Here is a 26121-nt window from a genome sequence, read left to right as displayed (position 1 = left end):
CTTCTGAGATCTCTTTTTTGTGAGACATGGTCCACGGCAGCAGATGCTTCTTGTGAACACCAAACTCAAAATGTTTGAGTGATTTTTATAAATCAAAGTAGCTCTAACCCACACCTCTTGTTGCTGTCATTAGCCTAGTGGTTCACATACTTTTCCCAACCTACACTGTGAATGTTCAAAAGATCAATACAATAATTTTAGTTTTATTTGTCAAAAAAGATTGTGTGTGTTCATTATTGTAACTTAGATGAAGCTCAGCCCAGTTTCAAGACACATTTATATATAAATGCAGGTAATCCCAAAGGGTTCACATACATTTTCTTGCCACTGTACCTTAAGCTATAGAAAATAATTGCTTTCCAAGATGGTCTCTCCTTTAGAGGCAGTACAGATTTTACCCTTTAAATGTCATTTAAATACACTTGATCATGATATAAGAAATTAGGAGAGAGAAAAAATTGCAATGCATTAATTGATTTTCTTTTTTCTTTTCTCAACATTGCTTTACAATACAATTTTACACCCTTCACATACTCTAAACACTATAATCTACAACAAAAGAACATACTGTATGTTTTCCATTCACACCTTTAAACACCTGCTCAGGCTACCCACATCGATGCCTCTTCACAAACACGGGACAAACATGATAGTCGCACTACAACAATCCTTAAAGTAAACCTGTCCGTGAAAACAAGATTGACAGAAGAAAAAAATAGGACAAAGAAAGGAGAGAGAGACGATTAAACCAATTTTATTTAGGTAGACAGGCAGACCGGTTTGCCCTTTCATTCTTTTTTTGTCCTTGATCTCTCTCCCTTTTGTATGTCCAATCCGCCTTCCCATTTATCCGTACTTCTTTGGGAATCTCTGAGATTTTGGTGGAGAGAGAGAGAGAGAGAGAGAGCTGACTCTTGTGTCTTGAATCAATCAGGTCTTTTTTTCCCCTTCTCTCACTCACTGCAATTTGCCAACAGCACCGGGTCTCTCTCTCTTTTTCTCTTTCTCCCATCCACATTTATTCCGTTCACTGCTTGCATCCAGGCAGCTTTCCTTTCCTCTCCTTCTCTCCACCAGGATTTTCCCTCCTTCACTTCATAACTGAGCACATTCCACATTTTCTGCCCTGCTTTTATTCATATCTCCTGGAATGTGGCACTCTTTGGCTTTCACTCTGTGTGGGATCTCCGCTTTGATCCATGGTAGGTTCCTCAGTATGTTTACATGTATGTGTGTTTATTCAAGTAGAATGACATTGAATGCAGGTGAACATTTCAGAAAGAGCAACAAAAGATGTTGTTTTTTGTTTCTTTCTTGTGTGCGATCGGCAAACCTGTTTGCCTTTGGGCTACCTTGCACCTACAGATGTTCCAAATTGATTTTTTTTTAACCACTATTGCAGTCAAGAAAGATACAGAAGGAAATCTGAGGGAAAATCTGATTTAATCACAGAAAAAAACACAGGGAAGGAGATAAAAATGCTTTGCCATGAAGAATTAGAAGCTGCATTCATAAACTCCCCCTTCTGTCTCTCCTCTCTCGTTCATTCTTCTAAATCCATGAGTACAGAGACTGCATTGGGGTATCGCAGACACAGAATGCATTTTTAAATCCAGTTCTCTGGTGCTGTTATGGACACATTGCTGCAGTGGAGTAGAAAGGGAAAGAGGAAGTGTGTTGCCATGGAAAACCTGTCTCTCTTTCATTTTTTATTCTTTAAATCTCTCTGTTCACCTGTCTGTCATGCAATAGAGAACTTTTATCTTGGTTGTCAGTTTCCCATCATGCAGGATTGTTTCATGTACATTCTAATGATACATAATGACTAATCTTTATCATGCTGCCATTTTTTGGCATACCACGGAATGTCATGGAATATTCATAGTCTTCATGTTTTTATGGTTGCAGCATGTCTATGGTTTAGATGGTGGGACTGTTGATAAACCTGAATATGGTAAATTATTCTGTATGTTCTTATAATTCTTGGCTAACTTAATACATTTGATTTAGCTTTTTTAATGAATTTTATTAAGCTCCCAAAAGAAAGTAAAGAATGCTGTTTACTGTCTGAATTCAGCTCTACTTCTGAGTTAAAACAAAAACATTTATTCTTTAAAAGACATTTACACTTCTTCTTATTTACTCTGAGGAATGTGCATCCTTCAACTAGAAATCAATGCACTTTGTATGATGAGTCTGTCCTTCTACGCACAAACTGATAGTCTGATTGTTATTAAGTTTAAGAGACATGTTATAGAGCCTAAACCTCCAAGACCTCTAAAGCAACAAATACCTCCTCATATCGAAAAGCATAGGGACTGGAGAACAAAGAAGTGTCCATGGTTAATCATTCTGGTTTTTGATGATCAAAAGCATGTAAAATATGCCACTTCCCATAAAGATAGGGGTTGTCCATAGTATTGTTTAGCTTTGAAAACTGGTAAGGGAGCATTTTAACATTTAATTATCCATGAATATAAATTATTTCTGGAGTCCAATCAACATTCTTGGTCGAGTCTCTTGCTTTTGGTGAAAACATGACCTTCATGGCCAGCAAAAATTCTAAAGTATAAATCAAACACATTTAACGTTATTCCTGCTGAAAAACATCTTAAACCAGCCTGAGCTTGTTAGCTGTTCTCCCTTCTCAGGCTGGTCTGGTTTTCTATTTTGAAAGGGGTTTGTGCACTTGGCAGATGGTTAGACAGGAAAACCAGTTGGATGACCAGCTAAACCAGTTGAACACCAACTTGAGCTAGCTGAGAGGCCAGCCAAACCATCTTAAACCAGCTAAGACCAGCATAACATCTTAGGCTGGTCTGGCAAGCTGGAGGCAATAGCATGTTACATGAAAAACAATGCTTGACATTTTTCTTATACAAATCAGAATTGCCCTGAAGTGTTTGTATGTACGAGTTCAGTCTGGTCAGAATGCCAGAGGGAATTTGCTGGCCAGTTGTACCTAGATTTTGTGGAAACAATTTCAGCCTCAGAACTGCCTGGTGTTTGATAACCTGAATGAAAACGAACAATGTTAAACATGTTGTATGTCTTGAGGCTGACAAAGGTTTTCTAGAGAGCGCAATAAATTAAAGAGCGGGCCCATTCTTGCTTTTAACTGTCAGCTCAGCGCATGCTGAATTAATGTTTTTCCATTTAGTTATGCCTTGTCCGTGCACACACTCCTTTCACAGTGCTTTTAAACTTATTTTCTGAGGCTTTTAGGCAGAAATAATTGAATTTTTTTTGGTCCTTCGCAAATTTGAGGTATTGCTTAAAAATGTACCACAGCAAAACTGTAGCTAAAAGCTAATTACTCAAATTAATATTTGGCAAAGTCCATGTGTGAGGCCTATTATTTTATCATCCCCTCACACCTCTATGATTAGTCTTAAAGGTAGTTTATTTTAGTGGTAAATCCATTATTTCCCCTATTGCAGATTATTTCTATTAATCTGCTAGTCTCTTAAAAGTGCCTTGCCTGCTAAAAACAGCTTGTGACTAGCATATGTCATTTTGGATGCTGGGTAGGGTTGCACCAGCTCTGCGTAAGTTCTCACGTAAGTTAGGACGTAAAGTTCACACTAAGGGCTTAGTAACTACTAGTTAGTAACTAAATCAGTGCTTATTTTGGTTGCACCACCTGTTCTTAAGACTTAACGTGTAGGTCGTAAGCTCTATGTAAAGTAATGCATAGTCGCATAATATCACGTTTATCTGTATTTATCCAATATGCAGCCTTCAAATTTGTACACAGAAGTGTTAAAAAGCCGTGAATTTCAGTTTGATCTTGTTACGGTTGATGTTCAAACCTTGTTTGCTCACGTAACTGGCAGCTGTTATAAATTATATCCTCATTAAAATTCGATACGTACTAAAAGTAGATTTGATAAATAGTATATTTGCCCTAAATAACAATATATAGGAACTGTATCTAAAATAAATAAGGGGGTGATAAATAAATACTAATACAACAGGCTGAAAAAATAGGCATTTATTCATTTTAATATCCTATATATATATATATATATATATATATATATATATATATATATATATATATATATATATAATATAATATATATATATTTTGAATGTGTTGAAACTTGACACCAGGGCGACACATCCTGAAAACGGCCGTAAATCTCTTGTAAATGTAAATGAGTGTAAATGTCAACATCATATTGTATGTCGAAATGATTGATGCCTGTCATGCAAAACATGAGCTCATTGATGTCATAAAATATCAGTCTGTTTTTTTATTCCATCTGTTACTCCTGGTCGAAGGCTTCCGGAAATATTGAGTTTATACGTAGGGTTGTGTCCTACCTAAGTTTAATGGTGCAACTGTCACATATTTAGTAGTGCGTAAATTGTGATGTAGTGCCCATTTATGCCACAAATAGGCTAAGTTGTAACTTACGTATAGCTGGTGCAACCGGCCCCTAGTCACCAACAGTGTTGGGTGTAATATCATTACAAAACATTGAACACTTTGAATCACTGAACATTGGTGGGAATAGGGTGGAACCAATGCAATGTGTCAGGGCATATTATTCCACTGATGCACACACCACAAACACACACAGATTCCTGTGCTTAACCGTAATTTTTTTGTACAAAACAAAAGCAGATGTAGTGGTACACAATAACATCTCCCGCTGGACTGAAGCATCAGCGTTTCCCGGCGTCGGTTTGCGCTTCCTACTTACTGGATAGTTCGGATTAAATATCATTACATGGACAGTGCCAGTGCTGAAAGTAGAACAAGATGTTCTCTTCAAGTGCTTTTCATGTGGAGTTCAAAGCAGCGCAAATCTGCTTTGAATGTAATGTAAATGCTGCTTCATGATTGCTAAAAAATGTAAATGTAAATGAATGTAAAAAAATGTAAATGCTGCTTCATGATTGCTGTATCAAAGTGGATAGCCACGATTGATATTGTGGAGGATGAGATTTAATGAAGAGATTTAATGTCCATTCCAATTAATACACAAACAACGAGGACTAGTTCTTTGAATTATTTAATCTCAGTTAGTCAATATACATTATTTTTAATTCGCTTAACAGACACTTCTGTGAAGTGTTTCAGAGAGCAAGTTTAAAGTAATTAGTAATGTGATTACTTTTTCAATTAAGTAATCAGTTAGAAAGTAATTGTAATCTGATGAAATCTTTTAGATAAGTAATAAGCAATTTGTAGTAGTAGTCAACTTATTGAACACTAGTCACCAGCAAGTGATGCTTTTTAACTAGCTTTACCAGCAAAACCTCTATATACAACCAAACAAAGTGGTCATTAGCCAGCTTCGCCAGCAGGCGACAAGATTGTGCAGCAAAACTAAATTTCCCATCATTCTCTGTGGCAGCAAGAGAATTTGAATATACAGCTATCAATTACACACTTAACATTCATACTTTTCTTCATTTTGTGCTGCCAGTGCTGAAAGTGTCACTCTTTGTCAGTAAGAAAACTAGAGAGAAAAAAGTTTGAAATTGAGAACTTGAAAGCAGCAATAGATATGCGTACATTTCCATATAGCCTTGCTGTTCACTGGGGAAGAATAGCTGGTGAAGATTGTTGCTAGTCTTGCTGGTTAGTTTGTTGTTAAGAAGCCTTAGTTAGCTAGTTAAGAAGAAACATATGCTGGTGACCAGCTATGATTGTCTTTTCAGCAGGTAATCTTCTGTTCATTCATTTGTCTCTATGTCCTCCTAACTTGTCTCTCTGTACGTATTATTTCAGTCTTATCTTGGTTCAGTCTTTTACTTGATCATAAGTATTCTGAGTGGTACAGTACATTCATGTGTTTCTATCAGTGTCGGTGCAAGGCCCGTACCAGAGGACCCTGTTGAAGAACCTCCTAAAGGACTATAACCCCATGGAGAGGCCTGTTGCCAACGACTCTTTGCCACTCACTGTCATTCTCTCATTGAGCTTGGTGCAGATCATGGATGTGGTAAGTATGTTCATATGCATTGGTCTGTAATAATGAGCTCCGAATTGTCACAATTGATTTCAAATCTCCTCTCTTGCTCGTACAGGATGAGAAAAATCAAGTACTGACCTCCAATATCTGGGTTAACATGGTAAGCCAGATCTTTGTTCACTTTGTATCTTGGTAACTATATAATGATATGTTTAGGCATATACTAATCCTTCTTAAAGCGTAGACTAACATGCAACAATTAGTAACATAGCAATTGAATCTGGTATTATAAAGCATGCCATTTTAATAGCCTACATGCAAGTGCATTAAAACTAAACAGTTCTTTCTGTGTATGTTCTTCAGCGCTGGTATGATCATTATCTGCAGTGGAACCAGTCTGAGTATCCAGGTGTCAAAAACCTTCGTTTCACTACAGACCAAATATGGACTCCTGATATTCTGCTGTACAATAGGTAGGTTATATAAAATTCCCCTTTTCACTCATACATTTCTACTCTTGCAATCTTTGTGGAAACGTTTTGGTTTCACATGTACTGTTCTTACTATACTAACTGTAGCCCTAAAATAAAAATGTGGGCATTTTTAGTTATGAAATTAGACTTTTTTCACCATTATTTAGTGCCTTTCTGAAGCTTATTTTCATTTACATTGAAATGTATTCATTTAGCAGACACTCAAAGAGCATTTAAGATATACACAACCCAGTCTTATGACAAGTCATAATAATAGGACGAGATAGCAAAATTGTAAGAAATCGTACGTGTTGGCTCGTACAAATACGTACGACTTTTACTTCTATAGAGATAAAATTACGAACTAACAAACAATGTTCTAGCTAAAAATAGGCTAGCTAAGATTTCTGTATAGATTTGAAATTCAGTTTGTTGATTGATTGGTCTCTATGGGAATAAAAGCAAAACCTGCCTACATACTGTTATATATTTCCATCCACATCTTCCATAAACATCAGAAATTAGCATTCCTCTTTGATTTGGATAAAAGCATTTGCTAAATGAAAAAAATGTAATCTACATCCCTCAACAAAACATGAAATAATAGATCTGAAACCCTATAGTTACGGTGATCATCAACAGGCAGATAAAACAAAAATGTCTCCCATTTTCTTCCCCAATTTGGAATGCCCAATTCCCAATGCACTCTAAGTCCTCGTGGTGGCGTAGTGAATTGCCTCAATCCAGGTGGCGGAGGACAAATCTCAGTTGCGTCCATGTCTGAGACCATCAACCTGCGTATCTTATCATGTGGTTTGTTGAGCACTCTACCCACCCTAGCAACCGGGCCAATTTGGTTGCTTAGGAGACCTAGCTGGAGTCCCTCAGCACACCCTGGATTCATACTCCTGACTCCAGGGGTGGTAGTCAGCGTCTTTACTCGCTGAGCTACCCAGGCCCCCAACATGCAGATACTTAAGAAAATCCTCCTGTCAGAAGATTTACTTTTAACTGCAACATAAAAAATGGCCCACCAATGTGTGCTTGGGTGAAGCAGTAAATAATTCTTAAGAACTGGATCCTCAGACATTCGTTTGTCCACGTGTGATTTAAAATTGCAGTTTCAAAGCCATAATTCAAACTGCGGGGCTAAACAGAGGAGCAACTACAGGTCCATGAACTGAAAATTTGGTCCTTGGGCAAAAGCAGATCGTTTAGTCGATGTGCCTGTGTCCAAACACCCTATCAACAGCCTTGGCCCGTACACTTTCATTTTTTATTCAGAGCTGATACCCATGGGAGCTCACTGCTTAGTTATACATTAAATTTAATCATGGCCTAAAGCTAATTTTTGAAAGGGACATTATTCATTCACACCGAGTTATAACCTTATGAGCTGAAAGAATCTCATCTCATATTTAGCTTTCACTTCATCTACATAGAGTTAATCAATGCCCTAAATCGGATTCGCAGTTGGATTGTTAAAAGGTACAATCTGTGACAGCAGAAACAGTCTTTTGCAGTCCAAGTTCATCATTATTTTGTCCTCTACAGGGAACTGTTATTAATCATAACCCACCTATTTGCTAGCAGTGTTATTATCTGGAATAAAAATAAAAACGGTAACATTTTACAGTATTGTTGTATTATTTAACATTAGTTGTAATAGCGAACATGAACTAACACTGAACAATACTTCCACAGCATTTATTAATCTTAGTTAATGTTCATTTTTACATACTAATACATGTTTGTTTTACATTAAAAGTTGAAAACATTGACATTAGTTAATGCAATATGAACTAACATGAACAAACAATAAACAATAGCATTTTGATATTTTAACATTTATAAATTTTTTTCCCCTTTTTCTCGCAATTTGGAATGCCCAATTCCCACTACTTTGTAGGTCCTCGTGGTGACGCAGTTACCTCAATCCGAGTGGCAGAGGACAAGTCTCAGTTGCCTCCGCTTCTGAGACAGTCAATCCACGCATCTTATCACGTGGCTCACTGTGCATGACACCGCTGAGACTCACTGCATGTGGAGGCTCATACTCTCCACGAATCACTTGCAAATTACCATGTGGCCCATTGAGAGCGAGAACCCCTAATCGTGACCACAAGGAGGTTACCCCATGTGACTCTACCCTCTATAGCAACCACGCCAATTTGGTTGCTTAGGAGACCTGGCTGGAGTCACTCAGCACTGGATTTGAACTTGCGACTCCAGGGGTTTTAGTGAGCACCAATACTCGCTAAGCTAACCAGGCCACCTTTTGATATATTAACATTAATCAAGATTAATACATTCTGTGATAATGAATTGATCATTGTTAGTTATTTAAAATTAACTTAATTGGAAAAACTACATTTACTGTAAATACATTTTCATGACTCCAAAACGAACTAAAATCAAATTAAAATGACACCAAAATTAATTATATTTGTGAACTTATTTAAATGACAGTTTACCATTATCTTTGGCAACTCTAAAGCACTAAAACTAAAAAAAAAAAGAATATATATACTGAACAACTAAAACTGATTTTTTTTAGCTATTTTAGAACTGAAAGGATCAAATGTTAAACAACAATAATAAAAGCGTGAAAACTAACGACAAATTGAAAAAAGAATTGAACTTAAAACTAAATTAAACATATTACCCTTGTTTCTAGCAGAATGTCTAATATAGTCCCTCTCTCTCCATTGTAGTGCAGATGACAAGTTTGACTCCACCTTTAAGTCAAATGTGGTGGTGAACTCCAGTGGCCACTGCAACTACCTGCCTCCAGGTCAGTGTAAATGCACATGCTTAAGGTTTATGGTGCTCTGAAATAAGATATGGTGTATAGAGTGATAAAACCAATAGTAGGATAAGTGAACACTGCTGTGGTTCATAACACAAAAACACCAGTGGTATTCAAAGCCAAAACGTTAAGCTATAAAAGTTTTACACAGAGCTAAAACATAAGAAGGAACTAGGAAAAAGTCTACTATGGTTTAGGAGAACATGAACATGAATATTGTCAATAAAAGTGCAATGTGTAGAATAGATTTTTTTTAAATATTAAATAGCTCTATTAAAATGTGTGGAGTGTGGAAAGCAAAGAAACCTCTGGCATGTTCCACAGTAAATGACAGTTCATGGATCATCGATTTATAGATTTGCACCAATGAAACAGAGACATTTATGGTGCAAAAGGAAATAAGGTGTTCATGAATTATGTTTCAGCTGTTTCCTCTGAGGGGCAATAGTGCTTTATAATGTATGCACTGCAAATGCGTATTGCATTTATTTTGGGGAAAATGATAGAATAGGGACTTCGAGCGTCTCCCATTTGTTGAATATGTATTATCTGCATGTGTAAATAAAGCCATGCATGTTCTAAATTAGTTGGAGAAATAATGCATTCACATTGCAGTGATTTCTGAAAGAAAAATAATAAAGAATGGGTCATTCGAACATCTTCCATTTGGTAAATTTGTATTCTGTGCGTGTCTAAATGCGGTCATGCATGTTCTAAATTTGTTGGAGCAATGTCATGGTTTTGTGAATAAATGCATATTGCAGTTGTTTCTGGAATAAAATTGAAAAAAGTAAATTTGAACATCTCCCATTAGATGAATACGTATTCTTTGCATGTGTAAATGTAGCCATGGATGTTCTAAATTTGTTGGAGCAATGACATGTTTTTCTCCAGTCGCAATCCTCATTGATCCTTCAGCTCGGGTCTATGAAGGAAAACATCTAAAAATAAATTTACTTTCTCTGCTTCAGTCCCTCTCTCTCTTTCACACAGTCTCATATACACAATAACTCGCTCAGCACTGAAAGTAGTCTTTAAATAACCCTCTAGAGTCACAGCAGATGCAAACAAACAAACAAACACTTTTGTGAACAGATCTAGCCCTGACGGCTCATATTTGGAGCTCACACAGATTTCATCGCATTTTAGCACTGCTTCTGTCTCCCTTGCGTTAATGTCATCCAATCCCTCAGTACCAAACAGAAATCAAATGCCTTTTTGAAGTCAGGCAGAGCAGAGAGGAGAGAATGAGGGAGGGTGCAAACAGAGAGACATAAAAAGAAAGTGAGAGAGAGAGAAATCCTCATATCTTGTTTTCAGAAAATATGTTTATTTATTAGTGGGCTGTGGGGTGTAAATAGATTTTAGTAATCCAGTGGTCTGGGCAGATGCCAAGGACACACGCAGGCACAGTCTGATCCAAAAAGAAAGCTTTATTTTTAATATCTGCAATTGTCTGACCCAGCATCTGTATCAGTGATATTGAGCACATGGATGCTGACAGGAGATACTTCGAAAGATGCTACAGCAACTGAAAAGCTGCCCTGTTTGCATTAACTATAACCTATGCAATCATTTTAGGTCAACAATAATTGTAATTTAGTAAATGGGTCAATCTCACAAAAACACCCCACTAACTGAAGGACCAATTAAAGGTGCGCTAATTTTTTGTTATGTCATCTTGGACTTACACTGACACCTACAGGCCTGGATCCAGCATCATTAACAGGGTGATTACTGAGATTAAGCATGTAGTATTCGACTGGTCATGTGATTCTAACATGGAAGACCCCATGAGGGGAATTTTCATCTTATGTGAGTGGTCATGAATTTATAAATATTTTTCAAAATTACAATTAATTTTTTAAGGAGTACATTTACATTTAGTTTAAAATTGTTTATATATAAGGAAAAAAAATCACCATAAGTTTTATGACAATTAAGCAATTTTCAACCAATTCTCATTGCTGTAATATCTGAATGAATTACTTTGTAATTTGAGCTTCATTTTTTCCCTTCTTTTTTTGGAAACTTTGGAAGCCATTATTCTAAATGTTTAGTTTATTAGAATCTTATTACAGTAAAACAGTAATTTTTTAATCATTTTTTAAATGTATTTATTTCAATCAGTTCATGTTTAAAGGGCTGAAAATTCTCTCATAATTTACTCATTTTCATGCCATTTTTTCTTCTGCTGAACACAAACGAAGATTTTTAGAAGAATATTTCAGCTCTCTAGGTTCTCACAATGCAAGTGAATGGGTTTAAAAATTTTAAGGTGCAAAATGCACATATAGGCAGCATAAAAGTAATCCATAAGACTCCAGTGGTTAAATCCATGTCTTCAGAAGAGATATGATAGGTGTGGGTGAGAAACAGATCAATATTTAAGTCAAGTTTTACCATAAATTCTCCTCCTTACCCAGTAGGTGGTGATATGCATGAAGTTGAATGTTACTCGCCAAAAACAAAAGAACAATGTGAAATTGAAAAATTACTTAAATATTGCTCTGTTTATCACCCACACTTATCATAGCGCTTCTGAAGATATGAATTTAACCACTGGAGTCTCATGGATTACATTTAAGCTGCCTTTATGTTGCACTGTGAGAACTTACAGAGCTGAGATATTCTTCTAAACATCTGGGATAGCATGAGGGTGAGTAAATTATGAGATAATTTTTTAGATAATCTCTTTAAGGCAGTATATCAAATATTAGTATGAGTATTATTGCATTAAAGTAATGAGAAATAAGAAAGGATTGTCATGAAAACAATGCAAAAAAATGGTCTTATAAACAGGCTTCATTTTATTTTAAGCAAAATTAGGGATGTGATCTGGACATGTCCTTGACAGCTTTTATGAGATTCTCACACACTCTGATTTTCAATATCAACATGATTACTGTAAGTGTATGTTGTAAGTGGATCAAAAGCTTAATTAGAGGTAGTCTGCATTATCAGGCTTGTGTTGAGCAAAGTCTAATAGAGAATCTAATATTGACTCATCTGTCATATTGTGCTATTCTTGGTAATGACAACAGATGCCTGTAGAGCTGGTGACTCATATACCTTACAGATCTAAATGACACTACAGTGTTGTACACTGGACGGGAGAGCATATTTGGTTCATTTGACATTTGTGGTATACAAAGAGGTTAATTGGACTCAATAAATAAAGAAGGTTTGGATATTACAAATCTGCTATGTACTCTGGAACTAGTGAAACTTGATTTGCCTAAAAAAAAAAAAAATCTGTCGTCATTTACCAACCTTTATGTTATGTTATACTGGTATGACTTTCTTTCATCCGTGGCACACAAAAAAGCAGATGCAATGAAAGTGAATGGTTACTGAGACATCTCTTTTTTTGTTCCACAAAATAAGGACCGGGGGGTGACTGAGGGAGAATAAATGATTGAGTAAACATTTACATATCATTTACATTTGGACTTAACTATCAGTCCATACATATATAAATGTAATCAAAAGAAGAGCCTATAAAAAAATTTTCAGCATGCACCCGACTGCTTCATTCAGCTAGAGGCTTCTGCTCTTCCCTGCGTCATCTCATTCAATATTTTTCACCATCTTTACTGCTTGCCCCCATGACTCTTCTCCAGAGAATCCATTTAGTGGGACTGCATAGTGGTTTTGCAAGCTCGCTAGTTATTGATTAGCTTTTAGGATTAGTCACCTGGTTCCCTGGAGTTGAAAGGCAGCAAAAATCCAGCCGAGATTTGAAGCACTTAGTCTGAGTTAAGTAATGATTTTGATTTTTTTATTTTTTAAATCACCAATGTGTTCTGTGTTAGTGCACTGTAAACTGCTTTGCATAAGAGTTTGCTAAATGTCAAGATACTAGTGGTGGTTTAACGACACTGGAGGGAGGGTTGGTTAGCAAAGACAAAAGCGGATGTCAATCTGAACGTCCAGAAATTCCCAGTGGAAAGATATTTGTGGCTGGGGAAACCTTTGGAAACGCACTATTGGCTGATTTTTAAAAGTGAGTCATGCATTGGCCCCTTTCTCCTAGCAGCAGTTTAACTGTCAGCAAACAGGCATAGTCTTTTAGTTTGTGCCTACGAAACAATTTTTTGAAAGAAAAATGATCTTCTTGCAAATGCATTAGGACTGCCTTTGGATCTTGGCCATATGGAAGACCCCCAGTTCCATAAGTACTGTAGGTCTAAATCTAATTAGTGATTCTTGCTAGGGCAATATCACAATTTCTCCTATTTTAGGATTAGGGATTTAAAAAAAAATCTAGCTTTTTGTATTAAAATTAGGAATGTAATTTATCCTGCACCACTTGTGCTATGAACATGAATGATACCTGAAATTGGTGCATGATAAAATTTATGAAACAAATCCCATAAATGTAGATTGAAGGAGGAGCCCATGCCAAATCTAAGGACAAGATTATTATAAAGACTTATAAAGAAGGGCTCTTTCGAACACCCTGGAAACTGCAAAGCACTGCACTTAAAAACATTTAAAACACCTCTTGTTCTGTCAACCGCATAGCAATGCCCTGGCAACCACACACAGCAACCTAGGATTATGGTGCAGATTTTTGCAAGATGCCAGTTTTGTGTAAAAAAATTCAGTTTTGTAGTTTAAAGGGAAGAAGGACAGGCCAACGCCAGCATAACAGAACATTTGAAGAAGGTTGTTGGTTACGATCTCCCCATCAGGCCTTGATCCGCCATGTAACCTCAAAGTGTTTCATACTCCCCCAGAAATTCCTTGTACAGTACAGTACTGTATAATCTTCTCATGTAATACTCTATTTGTAGACAAACTCCATCATCCACTGCTTCATTGTGTCATTTTCTCTTCACCTGTTGCGCTATCCACAAGAAGGCACGGTGAAGCGTAAATGTGATACTGAAAGTTGATTGGCTTGAATGGTTTCCTCTGATAATGATTGGTCATGAACATGGAAGGAGGCAAATTTCATTTTGCATCCGTCTGGACTTTTTTGGATGCTTTTTGAATGGAAGCAGATGGCGTGGCTCCATTTGAATATCCATTTGAATTGGTCAGTTTAATAATGAGAGGAGGCTTTATGCCGTCAGCCTCCTCTGGCATTTATACCGATTCATACAGTAATTTAAAATCACCTGTCTACCAAACATGAAAGAAAAGTAAATAAAAAAACTTAATTTTCCATTAAAGTCATCTGAGTTGTGTATGTTATTAGCTAAAGTGATTAAAAGAACGTTAATTTTGAATATATTTTTGAGGAGGCTCAGCATCCTTTGATGGACCAGTTTTGCAGAACAATTCAATTTCACTGTATAATGAAGCAATGTATTCTTTTTTTATCTTAAATAAAAACTATAGATGTGTTTTCTGTTGAATTCATAGCAGCTATAGACGCACAACTCTACTATTGAAAAAAACACATAGCGGCCACGAGGAGGTTACCCCATGTGACTCTACCCACCCTAGCAACCGGGCCAATTGATTGCTTAGGAGTATTGCTTAGCAATAGTGGCCCTTCCATTAGCAATGACCAATAAACATGTAGAGACAGCGCTCAGTGAAAATGATACTTTTTACATCTAAAAAATTTCATTTTTACAAAATTTTACCATAAAATTAGATGTACTGTCTTTGTTTTTTTTAACTACGATTTTTTGTTTTACTGTAGCATTTTTACAGTCTTTTACTGTTAAAATGATGGAACTTTTTACAGTGTAGTAATTGTAGACATTGACTGTGGTGTGCAGACCAATGCCATCTCCCTCTTCTTTTTTGTTGAGATTGAAGTCACTGTAGATCTGCTCTCGTTAGGCCTTGTGTCTTAGAGAGACCATAATTCATAATATGATCAATTAGAGGAACTATCAGATCATTTGAGCCTCTTCTGTGTCTTATTTAATCTTTCTCTCTGCTCACCATCATTACACCATCTCCACTTCTTTCCTCAACTCTTTCAATGCATTGCTCAACCCTGAAAGGAAAGAAAACTTTCCCCTTTTCTCATAACTTCTTCCTCCGATTTCCTCTCCTTTTAACCACTCTACCTCTTCTCAGTTTGCTCTTTTTCTTTGTCTTGTTCTTCCTCTTTTTCTTCTTCTTCCTCATTGTTTGTTTTCTCTAAATGTTCATATTTGACCACTTTTAAAGATAGCAAATTGATGATTAAATTGAATTTTCTTTGCTGTGTGGATTACCAACATATAAGATTTCAATATAAGGGGATTTGACAACCTGACATGTGCATTTGAGAATATTATTTTATTTTTGTTGTCTGTTAACTGTTTTAAAGGCATGAATCTTGGATCAGAGGAATTTGTGTGTAGAGTTGAGAAAATTATGAAAATCGTGAAAAAGGTACAATCTATTTGGGACAATCTCAAAGTGTTCAGATGGCTACGTTAATTGCTTAAAAGTGACCTGAGGTTGGAGAAATTTGAAAAATTGAGAATTAAGGAAAACTGTAATAAACTCCCATGTTATTAGAACTTTTAGATTCTGATTTTGCACTACACATGCCTGTTAATAGCTCATAACTTGAAATATCTGGTGGGCTAACTCATACATTTTGAAGGCATTTAACCTTTAGTGTAATTCTTTGGCTGAACTTAAAATGACCGTGTAAGTTCATCTTAAATAGCTCATGTTGAGGGAACATACATTAATAGTACTATCGATCACAGATAATACTGGTATGCATCATGCATGGGAATTGGAAGCACTATGCCTAGATTAGCAAAGCAGTTTCTCAATTGGTAAAGTATTCTTTAATTGTACTGTACTTGTTCTCAACCTCAGCTCAAGCTCCAATATTCACCATAATGGTAACGGCCAAATACTTAAATAAAACAACCTCTTCTGAATACCACAACAAAACATTAAACACTAACAAGTTTCCCCCTTTACATTCATCTTGCACAAAGACACATCATATAACACTTCATTATAACATTTACTCTCCCTGTCGAGTGCCACCCAAAGCATGCTGGGAAATAGAATTCCTGTTAATTAGACAAGTGCATTAAACTCAAAACAATAAAACAATTCAGGTTACTTAAAAGGTGCCAGTTTTGTGAATTCAAAAGAGAGAGAAAATTGTAAGCACTCATAAAGGTTTCGAACTAACCTACTTAGAACAATTCATTATTTTGAGCTTTAGGGTTTAGGGTTTATATGTGGTAATTGCTGCATGAGATTCAAGTGACGCTTTTACAAAAAAGACTGAAAGGGTCCTGGCATCATTTTCGGAGGATTTGCATGATTTGTTGAATCGGTGTTCAGTTGCAACACAAGCCCCATCATGTTGCATTTCATACTTTTCTATTACGTTTCAAGTGTGATTTCTACTAAATATGTAACTCTAAGATAAGGAAGCTGGTTCTGGTTTAACTGATGTGCTGCAGAAAGCTGAACTGCAAATTATATTGTAACCATTCGCAATCAAAATCCTCATTTTCAGGGTTCAAAAGAGCTTATTTGCTAGCCGTTTTGAAACCAACAACTTGATCTGTTTATTTTGCAACATTATATTCATTGAGTCCATTTAGTCACAGATTTGATTAAGTTAGCTGATGTATATGTGTGTGTGTAATAACAATCGAGCGTTAGCCTGTTTGTCCACGTACAGTGCATAAAGATCTTTATGTAATAGTCTTTCATAGGACTCTGAATGTGAATCTTTTGACTCTCTGGTTTGCTCCAGAGAAAAGGTCAATTGGATTCAATTTGGAGTTAGATGCAGCAATACGACACTGATGAAGAAGCAATGTGGCATTTTGAAGTGGTCCATTTGTCAGGCAGTTTGAACAAGGTGGTTTTAAGGCTGCCTCTTGATAGGATTTGTACTCAATGAAATGGACATGCACGCACACTTGTAGATACGCGATATTGTGATCATTCACATTTTTTATAAATATATGCAGCGATAATGGATTATAGTGATAATATTTAAGTGAATGGTGACTCTTATTCGTTCCCTCTTTCTCACTGTATTCAGGTATCTTCATGAGTACCTGCAATGTGGATGTACGCTGGTTTCCATTTGACATCCAGAAGTGTGAGCTTAAATTCGGCTCATGGACGTTTGATGGATGGTTGCTGGATCTCCAGATGAATGAGGCTGATATCTCTGGTTACATGCCCAACGGAGAGTGGGACCTTGTGGGTGAGTGAGTACACACAACACCTCCTATAAGCTTATCCATCAACCATATCGCACACAGGCAGTATAGACAAGTGCTTTGTGTTGCTGTAGTAACTGGCAATGATTAGTTATTAAGTTAATCAGGGCTGTGAGAGGTCAATTAGGTAGAATTATATTATAAATAGCTACATTAAAAATGCACACTTTTTAACTGCATCAAAAGCCTAGAATCTCTCTCATCTGCTATAAACAACAGGAAGCCACTTCCAAAAGGGAGAATATGCCTCCCATCTTGTTAAGCTCATTTCCATTCATATTCATTCTTACTCTATCCGATGAGCCTGTTAGTATTCAAATTACATTTAATTAAATTGAGTGGATAAGTGGAAGTGGACTGGAAAAACGTCTTGCACTGCACATTTCTGACCACATTTTCTCATTTTCTTTGCGTTGCTTGAACATTACAACCCTGCTAAAACTTCTATTTATAGCTGGTGTAGTTTCTACACCCCAACTCTGTATTTTTGTCTTGTTTTCCAGTAAGCATCTTAAGCATCCTTAAAACACCCCACATTTACTTGAAAAGTAAAAAGACATAATATATTAACCTAATATATTATATACATCATTGCAGCAACATGCACTGGACTTGAATAATTAATGAGGTTGCATGGTTTCACTGTTTGCCAGTTTATTCACACCGCTTTTATTATTCATTTTGTTGTTTCATTGGTAATTCCTTTTTTGCGTGGTCTTAAGTTAATTTTCTACTCATTTAACCTGTTTATGATCAAAATTATCTGTTGAGTGTTGATTGTTAATTTTTCTATTGTCAGTAATGCATGTTGATGTTGTCTTAAACACCACATAGCATGCATTATGTTCCCCTGTGGGAGGATTCTATATATAATTTAGTACATGATTAAACATATGCTTGTAAGGAAAATTCAAAACTTGACTAAAATATTTATTAAAATTTAACTAGGTTTATTTAAGCACCATTTATGAAAAAGTTACTGAATTCACTAAAATGATATGTTAAATTGAATCAATATTATGTCATAAAGTTAAGTAGATTTTACTCCATTAAGATTACTTAGAAAAATGGTGTGCAAAAACGTATAAGAATTAAGTCAATTTTACTAGTCATTTTTTCAATGTAGCTACTACTTGCGAATGGGGTAATTTTCCTTTAAATTAGGGTTATTTCTCTTGATAAAATTGTTTTCCCTTGGCTTAATTAAAAAACTCACAACATTTTTGTTAGATTCCTCACACTTAATATCTTTTGTCACTTTGCTTGCTTTAAGGATGTTTATATATGTTGAATGGAAAATAAAAAAAAGACAAAAATACAAAAGAAAGAAGTCTAGTTGGTTGAAGCTGCTCATCATTTACGGTTATTTTCTAGTCCAAGCTTGAATCGGTGGTTGTTAAAGCGAGGTTACACACGTTAGTTAGTGCTGGTCCCCACCTTTTCCAAGCAGGTGGGGACCTGGTTGAGCTGGTTAACCATTTTCCAAGACACAGATGGAACTTGTTTACCAGCTTTACAACCAAAGGCTGGCATGATGAAATATTATTTCTACCCTTTGAAAAAACATGCTTGAGGAGATGTGTTGAGGACAGCAAGACAAACCTGATAACCTCACAGTGATGTTCAGACAAAAGCATGATTCTCAGACACAGGGAAGAGCTTGCCTCTGGCTTGCATTTGCTGATTAGGATGTTTTATTTGGTAGTAGATCAAAGGTGGAATAGCAGCACTGGCTGCTCTTGAGGACAAGAGTATCTCCTTAAACATGAGACAACCAATGCACAGAAACAAGAATAGAAGTATTATTTAATCTCATTATTTTCCTCTCGTGCTGTTCTTAATCAGGTGTGCCGGGGGCAAGAAATGAGCTGTACTATGACTGCTGTAAGGAGCCATTTCCAGACGTGACATTTGTGGTGACCATCCGCAGACGGACGCTCTACTACGCCTTGAATCTACTCGTTCCATGCGTTCTCCTCTCGTCCATGACCCTGCTTATCTTCCTGCTACCCGCTGACTCTGGAGAGAAGATCTCACTAGGTATTCTGAAAGAAAGATAGGAAACAGAGAAAGTGAGAAGGAAATGGTTTCCAGGAATAGAATTACAACTTCTTCAAGAGAAGAAGAAAAAGCAGAATGGGCACCAAGAGTTTGCCAGTCTTTGGAGTTAGAGTATATGTATTACCTATGTCAAAATTGCAGAGAAAGTGCAGACAAGTTTCTGCACTTAGGAACAAATCGGTTACTAACGTAACCTCGGTTCTCTCTAGATGAGGGATATGAGTATTGCGTAAGCTAGCTTACGCTACGGGAAAGATTCATCTTTTCTGAGATATTGAAGCCAAAAAATTATCCTTAATTTTGTATCCATTGTCAACGCAGTGCGGCAGCTGCAGACCTTGAGCGGGCTAGCTAGCGAGCTCATTGGTTGCTCTGCGGCAACTGCTGCAGCCTATAGACGAGCTTGGGCGAACTCGCATCCAATGAGAGGCGTCCGCGCGCTCACTGCATCAAAGCCCGCCAAAAAGGCCGTGACTAGAGTGCATATAAGCATAGTTCGTAGGCTGGAACCCTGGTTTTCATTGAGTGAAGCGAAAAATCGTTCGTGGCGCGAGCACGGCCGGTTACGCAATACTCGTTCCCTCATCTAGAGAGAACCTAGGTTACGTTAGTAACCGATTCGTTCTCTTACGAGAGGTTCTCTCGTATTGCGTAAGCTAGCTTATGCTACGGGAACCCTTTGTCAATGCCGTGCGTGCCAAGCATCCACTGCATGAGCCCCAGGGAATTAAGGGGGACCCGGGGGAGCCCTTGTGAGTGGGGAATTAATATTTGGCCGGCAAGAGTGCGGGCCAGTGTGTGTGTAGTACATAAGCACATAGACAGAGCGGCGGTGCCGGTCTGTGTGGACTGTGTCCCATTAATGCAGCTCACCAGGGAGCTGTAGCATATTAAACCGCTAGCAGTTTAGCCTGCAGAGCGGGTACTTCCAGATTGTAAAATCTGACAAAGGTGGAGGGAAGCCCAGCCAGCTGCCACACATATGTCGTGAATGGAAATCCCGCTGGACCATGCCCACGAGGAGGCCATGCCTCTAGTGGAGTGAGCCTTAATGCCTAGCGGGCATGGTAGGTCTTTTGACGCGTACGCGGCAGCAATAGCATCCACTATCCATCTGGACAGTGTCTGTTTCGAGGCGGCGAGACCTTTGGTGCTCGGAGCTGCTCGGAGCTTCTGAAAGATGCGGAGCGCGCAGTATACAATCTCAGTGCTCTGACTGGGCAAAGGAGATTGCCGTCGCGTTCGCTATCAGATGCTGGTAGCGCCGACAAGGAAATGATCTGTGCTCTGAAAGGAGTACCGACCACCTTGGGGACGTAGCCGTGTCTAGGCTTTAAAATGACCTTGGAGTCACTTGGTCCAAACTCAAGACACGCAGCGCTGACAGATAGCGCGTGAAGGTCTCCCACCCGTTTAACTGATGATAGGGCAGTTAGAAAAATGGTTTTAAGTGAGAGGTGTTTCACATCTCTTCACACATGGATTGAAGCGGTTCGAAAGGGGGGGCTTTCATAGCTTCGAGAACTATAGAAAGGTCCCAGATAGGAACCGATGGGGGGCGCGGAGGGTTCATCCTTCTAGCTCCCCTGAGGAAGCGGATGACCAGCTCGTTTTTACCCTGTGACTGGCCGTGCAGGGGTTCAGCGAACGCCGCGACGGCCGCCACGTACACTTTGAGCGTGGATGGGGATCTGCCCTTATCCAGCAGCTCTTGTAAAAACACGAGCAGCGGCGACACCCCACATGTCCGTGGTTCCAGGTCTCTGTCGGTGCACCATTTTGAAAACACAGACCATTTTGGCGCATAGAGTCTTCTCGTGGAGGGGGCTCTAGCGTGTATGATGGTGTTTATTACTCCTTCTGGCAAAGCGACGGGTAGTCGTTGATCACCCAGCGTGTAGCGCCCAGCGCTCTGGGTGGGGATGCCAGATCGTTCCACGAGCTTGCGAGAGGAGATCTGCTCTCACTGGGATGGGCCCGCGGCTGTCAGTGACAGCTGCGTAAGCTCCGGGAACCATGTTTGATTCTCCCAGCGCGGGCTATGAGGAGCACCGAGTGGCGCGTTCCCTGATCCTCTGCATTACCTGTGGCAATAGCGAGGCGGGAGGGAAGGCGTAAAGCGGGCGGTTGGGCCAGTCCTGGGCCAGCGCGTCCTCGCTTTCGAGAAAAATATTGGGCAGTGAGAGTTCTCTTCTGGCGCAAAGAGGTCTATCAATGCTCTGCCGAATATGCGCCATAGCGTCTGGACTGTTTGAGCGTGCAGGGACCATTCCCTGGGGAATATTGTCTCTGGACAGTCTGTCTGGGCCGTCGTTCAGGTGGCCTGGCACGTCGCGTCGCCCTCAGCGGCGCAGGTGGCGCTGGGACCAACTCAGTATGCGTTTCATCAGATGGAAGAGGTTCCTGGATCTGACACCGCCCTGACGGTTTAGATAGGATACCACAGACCTGTTGTCCGAGCGGACCAGGGCGTGGTGACCCTGAATGATCGGGAGGAAGCGCCGCGGCGTACTCGACCGCTATCATTTCCAGACAATTTATGTGAAGGAGCTTTTCCTGAACTGACCATAGGCCAAAAACCGGAGAGCCCTCGCAGACGCGCCCCAACCCGTGTTGGGCGCGTCTGTCGAGATGACTTTCGGCGAGATACAGCTCCCATCATCACTCCCGCTGATACCACTCGGCCACTGTCCAGGGCTGCAGAGCTGAAATACAGGTCTGAGTCACTCTGATTGGCTGGCGGCCTGTGGACCAAGCCCGGCGAGACGCGCGGGTGTTTAGCCAATACTGAAGCGGGCGCATGCGCAGTAAACCCAGTTGAAGTACTGCTGCGGCTGAGGCCATGTAGCCTAGCACTCTCTGAAACTTCTTCAGAGGTGTGAGGCTGTTCATCTGAAATGACGCGGCTAGTCGCTGCACACGGCGCACGCGCTGTGTAGATAAGCGAGCCGTCATTGGCACTGCGTCTAGTTCTATTCCAAGGAAGGAAATTGTCTGACTGGGCTGTAGTGAGCTCTTGGTCCAATTGACTGCAAGGCCCAAACTGTTCAGATGACTGAGGAGAACTGTCCTGTGAGACAGAAGCTCCGTATGTGATTGTGCCAAAATCAGCCAATCGTCCAAATAGTTCAGAATTCGCAAACCCTGACTCCGCAGGGAGTGCGGCGCCAGCGTCCATGCACTTCGTGAAAGTACGGGGTGCTAAGGACAGGCCGAACGGAAGGACAGTGTATTGATAAACCTGGCCGTCAAAGGCGAATCTCAAGAATGGCCTGTGACGGGGATTTATCTGAATCTGAAAGTATGCATCTTTCAGATCGAGAGAAATAAACCAGTCCCCCTGGCGCACATGCGCGAGGAGTTTGCTGGTTGTAAGCATTTTGAACGGTCTTTTTGCAAGCGCTTTGTTCAAAACCCTGAGATCTAATATTGGTCTGAGGCCGCCGTCTTTCTTGGGGACAAGAAAATAACGGCTGTAAAACCCCGACTCGCTCAGGGAGGCGGCACTCTCTCTATGGCCCTTTTGCACAGAAGGTTTGCTATTTCTGAACGAAGCATGCACGCTGCTTCCGTGTTCACAGTAGTTTCGAGCCGCGCTCTGAAGCGAGGAGGACGGCGATCGAACTGTAGCAAATAGCCCTGTTTTATTGTGCTTAACACCCATTCGGATATCCCTGGAATATCTTCCCACGCTTTGAAGCGTAATGTTAGAGGGTGAGTGGCCAAATCGCTCTGATTGCCGCACACAGCGCGCTGAACAGAATGTGTGAGCGCGCTTACTGTGCTTATGCTGGACTGCTCGCAGACAGCATGGACAGGCTGTTCTGTGAGTGACTTCCCGATTGAGGTGAATGGGGAAAGCGTCACGTCTGTTAAGTGATACGCAAGCATAGTCACCGGCACGGGACTTACATACAGAGAAGTGTTTGCTGGCCGTGTGACAGAGCGGGCAGAGAATGGGCGCGCGCATGTATTCGTGAGCGCATTTATTGACTCTAACACTCGAGTGGTTCATAACCGCTTTTGAGTGTGCTCTGATGGGGACACGGAACGTGTAATGCTTGTGTGTAGAGGTGAACACTGGATTGTCGGCACATTTTCTACACATAAGGCTGGTCGTGTGACAGAGCGGCCAGAGAATGGGCGCGCGCACGGATTCGTGGGTGCGTTTATTAACCCTAACACTCGAGCGGTTCGTAACCGCTTTATGTGAGTGTGCCGTGATAGGGCCACGGGATGTGTAATGCTTGTGTGTAGGGGTGAACACTGGATTGTGGGCACATTTTCTACACATAAGACATGTTTGCTCTCTGGTATGGACACGGGATGTGTAATGCTTGTGTGTAGAGGTGAACACTGGGTTGTGGGCACATTTTCTACACATATGGCATGCTTGCTCTTTACCAGATTTATTTGGGTCGCCGTGAAAACGGCGTTTGAGCGCAGGCAAGCGGGCGTTAACACCGGCTTGTTGGCTGCTGAATCTACCACTGTAGTAGCCTGAAGGAAGGGGACTGACAGGGGGCGAAGCTTTGACGGTTGTCCGGCCGCAGCGGGACTGATCCGTCATTTTGTCAACAAAGCTAGGAGGACTTCGGTTGTTCAGGTTTCAGCGCAATTCTAGTCCGAGGCCCGCGGGGCGGCGGTCTGGCGCTGATCGAGGCGGCCGCCCTGTCGACGCTGAGAAGTCTGGCTTTGTTGAGCTGGGCGCTGTGAAGAGGCTCGTGCAGGAGGCTCATGTGGGCGACCTGCAGAGGAGCTAGCGCGACGAGGCAGAAAGAGATTCATGGCTTGTGTGGCTTTTGGACCTCTGAAAACCGGTCAATGATACCACTCACCGCGGAGCCGAAGAGACCGAATGGAGAGGCGGTGCGTTGAGGAACGTAGAGCGCTCTGCTTCTCCCATGTCGGCTAGCGTTAGCCACAGATGTCTCTCGGTCAGTCAGCGCGGCCATGCACTTCCCTATAGCTTGGGCTGCAGCTTTGGTAGCGCGGAGGGCGAGGTCCGTAGCACTACGTATGTCTGCAACCGCCTCTGGATGCCTGCTTTCCTCATCCCACTCCCGCAGAAGGTCCGCTTGGAGGATCTGTAGGACGGCCATAGAGTGCAGAGCAGATGCAGCTTGGCCGGCGGCGGAATAGGCGCGGCCAACACAGGCGGAAGTTGTTCTGCAGGCCTTAGACGGGAGCACTGGTTTAGACCGCCATCTCGCGGAGGGCGGGCAAAGGTGTGCTGCTACCGCATCCTCGACCAGAGGGATGGAAGCTTAGCCCTTCTCAGTGGCGCCGTCCACCAAAGCAAGAGAGGTGGAGACGTGGGATCGGACCCTGGCCGAGAAAGGCGCGTTCCATGATTTGGAAAGCTCGGCGTGGAGTTCCGGCAGGAAGGGAGCGGCCCGGGTAGCGGGTGCTGCGCGGCAGCGGCTCTGTAGAAAGCAGCCGTCAAGTCTGTTGGGTGCCTGCTCAAGGGGCGGTGACCACTCGAGCCTGAGGCGGTCGACGGCCTGTGTGAGGAGACGTGTTAGTTCCCCTTCGACTCCGGCGCGGGTCCTGCTGGAGTCCTGGGCCGAGGAGGAGGCGTGTGAGCCTGACCACTCCTCGCTGTCCGAAGCCATGATGGAACAGCCCTTATCCTCCGCTTCTTCGTCCGAGATGGCAGCATAGCAGCCGCTCGGCGGCAACTGCGCGTCCCGGGTGGGCGGGGAGGGTGAAGACGATGCTTGAGGGATGGGCCCCGGCGAGGCAATCGCTTCTACCACTGTTTCCGGCAGCCTTTGAGAGCGGCGCTCGTACTCTTTTGTGAAGTTCTTTAAGAACTAGCTTGCTTTTAAAAAGGATACGTCGCCGGATGGCGTAGCTCGCAGGACGGCTGAAGGTGGCGAAGACGGCCGGCTTCTTCCAGCGCTGTCCACGCTTGTTTGATGCCCCTCGAACGGCGACGCGGCTTCCGGTTCAGTGATGCGAAGAGCTTCGCTGAAGAGATGAAAATCAGGGTTCCAGCCTACGAACTACGCTTATGTGCACTCTAGTCACACCCTTTTTGGCGGGCTTTGATGCAGTGAGCGCGCGGACACCTCTCATTGGATGCGAGTTCGCCCAAGCTCGTCTATAGGCTGCAGCAGTTGCCGCAGAGCAACCAATGAGCTCGCTAGCTAGCCCGCTCAAGGTCTGCAGCTGCCGCACTGCATTGACAATGGATACAAAATTAAGGATAATTTTTTGGCTTCAATATCTCAGAAAAGATGAATCTTTCCCGTAGCGTAAGCTAGCTTACGCAATACGAGAGAACCTCTCGTAAGAGAACAGCAGGGTTGTGGACTCCATTCCCAGGCAGGGTTCCCACACCTTCACACCAATGATTTTCAAAGTAATTTCAAGCCACTAAAATATTTCGAGTCGAGCATAAACCGAACACTTTATATTCACTACGGAAATTTCCATAACTTTTTAAGATTTTATCATTTTAAAATTAATCATTAATACAAAAATTACAAACCTGCTGGAAAACCCTACTAGAGGTTTCCAGCTGGTTGAAGTTGGTCATTTATGGTCATTTTACAGAGATTTTTCATTTACATTTTTACTACAGATTTTACTCAAGAAGAGCGATCTAGTGAGAAGTCGTAATAATAGTACAAGATGGCTAAATTGAGACTTTTACTCCTTTAAAAAATAAACAA

At 40.7% G+C, this 26121-nt stretch overlaps 1 protein-coding gene across 1 annotated transcript in view; it reads left to right on the top strand.

Annotated features, from left to right (window-relative positions):
- The first annotated feature begins 1060 nt into the window (after positions 1 to 1060).
- The window catches only part of LOC127620135 (neuronal acetylcholine receptor subunit alpha-7-like), a 33107-nt gene continuing 8046 nt past the window's right edge, over positions 1061 to 26121 (top strand). The window contains exons 1-7 of the mRNA XM_052093241.1: positions 1061 to 1202; positions 5821 to 5960; positions 6046 to 6090; positions 6294 to 6403; positions 9118 to 9197; positions 17197 to 17364; positions 19226 to 19420. Of these exons, the coding sequence (XP_051949201.1) occupies positions 1151 to 1202; positions 5821 to 5960; positions 6046 to 6090; positions 6294 to 6403; positions 9118 to 9197; positions 17197 to 17364; positions 19226 to 19420 (790 nt within the window). The 5' untranslated portion in view covers positions 1061 to 1150. The remainder of the gene's footprint in view (positions 1203 to 5820; positions 5961 to 6045; positions 6091 to 6293; positions 6404 to 9117; positions 9198 to 17196; positions 17365 to 19225; positions 19421 to 26121) is intronic.

This window comes from Xyrauchen texanus, chromosome 26 (genome assembly GCF_025860055.1).
Source record: "Xyrauchen texanus isolate HMW12.3.18 chromosome 26, RBS_HiC_50CHRs, whole genome shotgun sequence".
Classification (NCBI taxonomy): domain Eukaryota; kingdom Metazoa; phylum Chordata; class Actinopteri; order Cypriniformes; family Catostomidae; genus Xyrauchen; species Xyrauchen texanus.
Note: the sequence above shows the minus strand (reverse complement) of the source record. Positions and strands in the feature narration are given on the sequence as shown.